A 7,905-nucleotide genomic window follows, 5' to 3' on the forward strand; every position below is an offset into this window, starting at 1 on the left:
GCCAAGGGTCTTTGTGCTTTCTAAACAGAAAAAATTCTACATTCCATAGATATAAGATATGATTGGTATTGATTCAGCTGGTTCAATTTTTATTCACCTGTAAGTACCTGCGACACAACACAAATGATGTTTTGCGATGGCGTGGAGGTGGGGGCAACGTTGGTGCGGTAGTTGGTGGTGCAACATAAAAAGACTTGGATCATTTTGCTCCTTCCACACGGACACATTTGAAGTACCATTCTGACGAACTAGCTAGCTAGTGCCATTTATCTATCTAATTATGTTTGCAAATTACAGTTTAAGCAAACAGCTGATTAATTAAGGGAATAATGCTGGCAATTAGTTTTAATTAACAATTATAATTGAGAGGTTGTATATTCATTCAAATGTGATCTACTTCCCAAGAGACCAAGGCCAAGATCAAAAACCCTTTTCTATTGACCGGCGGAGGTACTAATTGTTCAACATGTCAAAAGCCAAAAATAGTACTACTACCTTCAAAGTCTGCCCATGTACAACGACAATGATAGTGACCGATGCCGTTTGCTGATTTTTTCAGTGGCTGCAAACGGAACAAAATTCTAAGGCTACCGTGGAACTCAAACAAAACAAAGATAAGACTCATTCAAATGCTAGGTTAAACCATTTATGTGTATTGGTTATTTATCAGTATTACCCATGTGACAGAAAATACGTTTAATATTACTTTTGCGGTTAACACTATTATTAATCTGACATGTTATCATTACCTACAAATTACGCTCAAAATACGACCTTGTGTTTAAGTAGCTCTAATTAGGCACAAATTCTTTTATACTTGGGCGGACCACGTTGCCATGCGGCCATACTCATACACATAGAGTTGTCCTATATTTATTATTTAGTCTCACGCGTCCAAAATTGGTATCACCTCATTGTCTCAGATGTTGTATGCAGATAGTCGAACAAAGAACTCCCTCCAGATTAGGGCACTTACCCAAGTACATGTGGAAGTCAACTTTGCAAGTATTGTTAGCAAAAGTAAACTATATAAACAATTAATAAGTAATCACATGAAGCTAAGAGATTTTTTTAAATGTGCCTAAAATATGATGTGATACAACATATGTTATTATATAAATTGAGAGAATTTTATTTTTATGTGTCTATTTATTTGTATAACGACATATAAAGTAAGCGTCCATATTTCATATTTCAAGAACAATAAAAAATATCTCCATCAAGCTCATTAATAAGAAAACAAATGTATTTAAGTGTTGCATTGGTTTATGTTGAGATCACGCGGTTTGTGGGACAATGGAATGGAAAAGCACACCAAAAACCGCGTATTGCCCAAAGCTTTAATTTGGAAGAATTCACCAAAGACTTTGATAAGACGACAAAGTAAGTTGTTCTCCTTGCTCTTTGCCACCTCTTCTTCTTCTTCCTCCTCCTAATCTTTTTCTTCTCCTTCTTAGTTGCAGAAAAAGAAAAATAAAACAGAAAAAATGGTGTTAACCACCGTACTTTTACTAGCAGTTTTATTCATTGCTGGCCTCGTTAATATTTTCTTTCTTTTTCCCACCCCCAAGCTCCTTGCTTGGTTTCAATCTTTGTCCATACCCTACTCCACTCCTACTACCACTCCAAGCAAGGACAAGGACAAAAATAATCTTGTTATGAATAGTATTAATCCGCAGCCAAAAGTAGAAGATCGGGCGGTGGAGCTGAAGCAAGTGTTTGCCACCTTCGACAAGAACAGTGACGGGTTCATCACAACGCAGGAGCTCAAGGAGTCACTGAAGAACATAAGAATTTTTATGAGTGATGCGGAGGTGGAAGAAATGGTGAAGAAGGTGGATGCTAATGGAGATGGGTTGATTGATTTTGATGAGTTTTGCATGCTGTGCGGGTCCATGCGCCGTCGGGAAGATGGGGGAGCGGAGGAGGAGGAGTTGAAGGAGGCTTTTGGTGTGTTTGATAAGGATAAAGATGGGTTGATATCGGTGGAGGAGTTGGCAGTGGTGTTGTGTTCTTTGGGATTGAGGGAAGGGAGTAAGGTGGAGGATTGTAAGGAGATGGTGAGGAAAGTTGATAGGGATGGAGATGGTATGGTTAATTTTGATGAGTTCAAGATGATGATGAAAGGTGGAGGACTTCTATTAGCCCATTAATTAGGTATTGATCTCTAATTAAGCTCCTACTTCCAAATATCTAGTTAGTTTTAATGTCCTTCATCAACTTCTTGTCGCGTTAGGTACACATAATTGGCTTAAAATATCGTTTCTCACGTTTAGGCACTATTACTTCCAAAGATCTAGTAAGTTTCGTCACCCTACAACAACTTATTATTAAAAGAATGTTAAATATAGTATACATGACAACGTCTGATTAGCTTAGGCACTATTACTTCCAAAGATCTAGTAAGTTTTGTCACCCTACAACAACTTATTATTAAAAGAATGTTAAATATAGTATACATAACAACGTCTGATTAGCTTGAGATACTGTTTGTCAGGTTAGGTAGGTTTCTTTCTTGTCCAAACACGCATACACCTAGTTGTATAGGAAGCAAGAAAAACACCATATTTAATTAATTTCCAGCCTTCATCTTCAATTCACAACCACCTGCAAAAATTATTAGGTATGTAATGGCATAGGATGCCATTCGTCTCTAACCACTCTCTCTCTCTCTCTCTCTCTTAAGTAGTTTGTTTTGCACTTTTCATGGCGGACAGACTATGGTATTTAATTAGAAATGTACCTTTTTTCTTCCCCTGTTGCTGTATGATATTATTATCTGTAATAATTCTCTCCAACCTTGATGAATTCAACAGTATGATTAAATCGAATGATGTTTTGTAATTCTTTTCTGTACAAGTGATACTGGGAGGATGAAATTGAACTCGAGATCTCAAGTCGAAAGAAGAATGATGTTAACCAAGTGAGCTAAAAAAAGGCTTAACCAAGTGAGCTAAAAGAGGCTTACGACATTTTAGTTTGTGTAAATAGTTTCGCACAACTGTTGTCAGTTTGAGGCCAAAAAGAAAAACAAATGTTGTCACTATTTTTAAAGCCTACGAAGTTTCCAAAAACTCATCTATAGGCCATGTTTGTAGTTTTCTATGTATGTACATGTGCCCAATTGTAAATTTCATGGCTGGCTGAAAGCATACTGTAAATAAATAAATAAAGCTCAGCATCTTCGTTGGCATTTGCAGAGGAAAATAAAAAGAAGAAAAGAAAAGCTAAAATGCAAAAGCTAAAAAATCAGTATATGTGTGTATGATATTTTTCTTTCATATTACGTAGCATGGAATGATAGAAATAATAACCAAGACGGAATATAAAAGGATCTAAAATAATCTATAATTAAAATCAATGGCTAAAACACTCATAGCATTAAATGATAGGTAACAATGAAGCGACAAAGATCCTTGCATGCACAAAATGGCAAATTCATATTCCCACCCTTTCATATACATGTATCGTAGTGATATTGGGGGTAAAGAAATTTTGAGCACAAGGCCTCAAGTCGAGTGTAGTGATAAACACTCTTTGTAGGGTCGCAATTTAGAGAAGCAAACTTGAGGTAAAGATGCCATTCGTAGATGATAACGAAGATCAAATTTTGGATCTGCATGTTGGTGAGAACAAGAAATTGTAGAGGATGCATGGAATGTTACAAGAAATCGGAAATTCCACTGAATGACATGGTTTAAAGCATACATTATCTTTTACTGAAGTATAAAGAAAAAATTAAATCACTAAATGTTTCTGTCCTATAAAACCTAGATAACATTATGCGTATCAACGTAATTCCGAATTAAAGACATGGGCCGAATGGCAACCGGAACATATCGCCCTGACCGAGTTTGAACAAAACTCTGTCGTCATCATACAGAGGAAAGACGCTGCATCGTCGACGTTTCACAATCAACACAGCATAATACACTTGAAGTGCCTTCATGTCATTAAAACTACCACAAGAAAGCACATGATCCATCCACAAAGCCGAAGAAACATTTATCCTCATACAAATTCTTTAGAAAACATCCGGATGAAAACGAGCTGGAATGGTGCTACTTTGCTGTGCCTGCTTTAGGTGCATTGTAAGTGCATAGTTGTTCACCTGCTAAGGTATAAAAGAGAGAATCAAACACTAGTAATCAGCACACTGAGACTTTAGGAAACTTAAGCAAGCAAAGACCACGACGAAGAAAAAACCAACTTAAAAAGGAACGGTAACAGACTAGCAAGGAGATCATGTAATGCGCTGTATAAAGCAAACAACGCTATGCTCTCCCAAACTTCCTTCCAAATATAAGGTTGTATAAAGTTATTAGGTTCCTGAGCTCAACCTCGAGGGTTCTCAACTGTTCCTGGTACTGGGCCACCAGTTGCTTCAGATGCTGCAATTCCTGGCCTCTATCTTCAAACTCCTTCTGCTGTTCATGCTGAGTGGATACAGCTCGCTTTAAAATTGTATTTTCCTGAATAATAGCTTCCAATTGTTCCTTCAGCATCATATTTTCCTACAACAAGGAAAAACATAAGTACAGCTAAGCCATTAAAAAAACCTGGAATTAACAGATGTTGCATTCTCAAACATTTCCCCGGTTCTCTACTAACTGCCAGGGGAAGAAAAAACAAGAAGTAACTAGACAAAGAGAAACATATATTGGACATGCAATATACGTAGTTAAGAGGTCATACATGGCAAAAGCTTTGGGCTACCTCTGCGGTTGCACGCTCACTAATAGACTTCTCCAAAGCCTCAAGCACTCTTGAGGCACGAGCTTTAGCATCATTCATGTTAGAGGCACTCATCATCTCTCTCACAACGAGCTCCACCCACTCTGCTCCATCCGTGGGAAGGTTATTTTGCACTGATGGATCATCAGTAATTGCAATCTCTCCATTTGTTGATACCGCACCTGAAACAAAATATTGATCCACTCCCATTAATGTCTACACTAGTAGCAAGATTAGCAAAAACTTATAGATTCACTTCTTCAAAGAATGTCACACTTGTATTCCCGTGCAAGGTGAGACAACGATAACTTTCTAGGTAAGGCAAGAAAATATCTACTCATACCCTGTGATTGGAGTTGCACATTTGCTTCTGAAGCTATGTCAGATTGTCCTGCAGCAGAACCTAAACGTAGCTCATTCAAACTTCTGATAGCCGAATCCAAATCATCACGACATTCTTCAAGTGCTCTCTCTAGAAGCTACGATAGTAATTTCAGAATGCTTAGTAACTTGTCATCTTAATTAAGTAGATATGATGCACATCTTCCAAAATTGAAGAATATTAAGAACCTGTGACAAGAAAAAAAAAAGGAAAAAAAAAAGGAAAAATAGCACATATATCATGCGGGTTTTCAAATACAGGAGGTCACGAATCGCATTGGGTTGTTGATTGCGTTACACAACGAAGTCAACGCAACCAACCAGATTGAAGGGGCAGCGTGCATCCGTGCCGTACAGGGACCTGTACAGTGTATACACACACACATGCACACATACGTATGTAAACAAACACTTGATGGCAGCCAGAAAATCAGGAATGCGACAAAGCAAATATGCCAGAGAAGGAACATTTAAAATAAATAAATAAAATGATCCAAGAAACATGTAATACATGCTAATTAAACGGTCAGATATGCCACGAAATGATCAACAAAATCAAACCCCAATTATCATAAAAACACCCCGAAAACACGAAATTCCAAATTCCAACAGGGATTCCATTTGTAATTTGACATATTGAGCTAAGCAATTCGAGATAATCAAGGGCAACCCGAAAGACATTCCCTTTAGTATTGGGCACGAAATAAGATTCGCTAATCCAACCCAATCCAGTCATATCCAATCCAATGCAATCCAATCCAACCCAAGCAATCGAATTTATGTCTTCAAATTATGCATATAACAATAAAAATCAACAATTCCAACTTAATCATACGGAAATTATTTAATTAATGAAAACAAATCAGAAGAAATCAATGAAATGTGAACCTGGTTGTCCATGCCTGGGAAAACGGCCCTGAGGTGTTCGATCAAATGCGATGCAGAAAACGACCTCGTGGAGGGAAGAGAGAAGCGAACCGGGGAGGAAGAAGAGGAGCAGCGGATTCTCTTGGAAGCGGAGGAGACGGGAGGGGAAGTCGACGGCAGCGAGTTGTCTCCGAAAATCGATGATCTCTTCCCGCACACGATGGCAGACATGTTTTGCCTTCTCTCACACTCTCTCTTCTTCCTCCGCCCTCTCCCCCACTGTCGTCTTCCTTCTCATGCAGCGCACCGTTTCGATCTGGAACGGAACCCCTTCAATAGCAACCCCTAATTTCCCCAGATTTGGCAACAATTACAATTTCTAGATTTTATGGGGAGAGAAATAGAATTTGGGGAAAACATTTAATCGGAAATTGAATCTTTGGTGCTTTTGCTTTGCTTTCTCCCATGGTGCTTTTGGCTTTTGGCTTTGGGGGTCTGCCTCTGGATCGGGCCACCCTACAGAAGATTGGTTCCGGAGAACGACGAATTAGATGACGCCACGCAAGAGAAGGATGGAAGCTAAATTCGTTGGTTGGGTACGTGGGTGGATCCTATTGGGCGGTTCTTGAGAGTGTTTGGGAAGTAGGAGGTTGTGTGTGTGACGTTATCATGTGGTAAGGTTTCGTGTTATCCTTGCTTTGTTTGACGTTGCTGTGTCAGTTGGTTCAACGAACTCGGAAGAGATTCTTTCGGGGTATCTGCCACCAAAGTCACCAAATCCACTCATCCATGTTCTTGAAATTTAATTTAACGACTAAAAATATTATAACTTTGGTCAAATTGGATAAATGATCATGTGGTCATAAGGTATTCGAAAGATAGCACATGTGCTAAAAAAACTCAGATTTAAACCCATGTGATGTACTCTGTTAGGAAATTTAGTTCAAAATTTATTTTTCTATTAAATATTCATTAAATGCAAGGATAAAAATGTACTTTAAATGCAAGGATAAGGATAAAGTACATTTTTATCCTTACATTTAATGAAAAGTTTTATCCTTGCATTTAATGAATATTTAACAGAAAAATCAATTTTAGACTAAATTTGTTAATGAGTACACCATAGGGATTTAAATCCGAGTTTTTTTTAGCACATGGGCTATATTCCGAATACTTTATGACCACATGGATTATTGAGGCCTATAACTTTTTAAGGGACTTTCTGCTTGTAACTGTTTGATCAAAATTTAAGAATCCAAATGAGTGGACTTGATAACTTTGTTGGGAGAGATCCGAAGAGTATCTCTTCACCAAGGAACTGACGCCGCCCTGGCTTTTGTGGACCATATGGTTGAAACTGCACGTAAGGTAACAAGCACTCGCACATTATTTTACTGATATTGGTATATTATCAGACAACCAATCTGAATTATCGTTATGCGCAATTGTATTTATGTCTGAACCCAAAAGATTGGGCTTGACACATAGTAAAGATCTTCGACTCAAGTCATGTTTCTAAGACGAAGTCTAGCCCAAGGTAGGATGATTGAATCCTAATAGGTGAAGGACTCCTTGGGAGTTGTTTTAGATCTGGCTGAATCCTAATGTGAGTAACATTGTTTAAGAATTAAGATGAACATTGATAAGATTCGTAATATTCTAATAATCAAGGTTCATGGCTAAACAAGATTATAAGTCAATTAAATACGAAAAATGGATTGGGTTCATAGTCCTAAGTTTGATAGGAGTGGCCGAGCTATATGCAGAAATCAGGATTGGATCAGGGAATGTCGAAGAAATATAATCCAAATAGGACTCTACTTCGGCATAACGAGATCAACATGAAAATCACTCCTACGAATAGAAAAGGTTTTGCAACATTCAAGGAAACTTCAACACAACCCACAAATTTGCCTTGCACAA

At 38.0% G+C, this 7,905-nt stretch overlaps 2 protein-coding genes across 6 annotated transcripts; one reads left to right on the top strand and one right to left on the bottom strand.

Moving 5' to 3' along the window:
* Window positions 1–1,258: 1,258 nt before the first annotated feature.
* Window positions 1,259–3,193, top strand: LOC103415722 (calmodulin-like protein 7). Of its 2 annotated transcripts, none has more exons than XM_008354017.4 (2): window positions 1,259–2,157; window positions 2,861–3,193. In XM_008354017.4, the coding sequence occupies exon 1, from the start codon at window positions 1,488–1,490 to the stop codon at window positions 2,151–2,153; it is 666 nt and encodes a 221-aa protein (XP_008352239.3). In that variant the 5' UTR covers window positions 1,259–1,487; the 3' UTR covers window positions 2,154–2,157; window positions 2,861–3,193. The 2 variants fall into 2 exon arrangements, with proteins under 2 accessions (XP_008352239.3, XP_028949537.2); XM_029093704.2 differs by having other exon boundaries at window positions 1,280–2,157; window positions 2,817–3,193.
* Window positions 3,194–3,659: 466 nt separating this feature from the next.
* On the bottom strand, window positions 3,660–6,523 carry LOC103415723 (uncharacterized). 4 transcript variants are annotated; one of them, XM_070813149.1, is made up of 5 exons: window positions 6,004–6,523; window positions 5,078–5,213; window positions 4,696–4,916; window positions 4,341–4,514; window positions 3,660–4,111 (listed from the first exon to the last, which is right to left on the bottom strand). In XM_070813149.1, exons 1-5 carry the CDS (start codon window positions 6,211–6,213, stop codon window positions 4,025–4,027), a joined length of 828 nt encoding a protein of 275 aa, XP_070669250.1. In that variant the 5' UTR covers window positions 6,214–6,523; the 3' UTR covers window positions 3,660–4,024. The 4 variants fall into 4 exon arrangements, with proteins under 4 accessions (XP_070669250.1, XP_070669249.1, XP_070669252.1 ...); XM_070813148.1 differs by having other exon boundaries at window positions 3,660–4,114; window positions 6,004–6,500; XM_070813151.1 differs by having other exon boundaries at window positions 4,717–4,916; window positions 6,004–6,462.
* Window positions 6,524–7,905: the final 1,382 nt, after the last annotated feature.

The sequence above is a fragment of the Malus domestica genome, chromosome 15 (genome assembly GCF_042453785.1).
Source record: "Malus domestica chromosome 15, GDT2T_hap1".
Classification (NCBI taxonomy): Eukaryota; Viridiplantae; Streptophyta; class Magnoliopsida; order Rosales; family Rosaceae; genus Malus; species Malus domestica.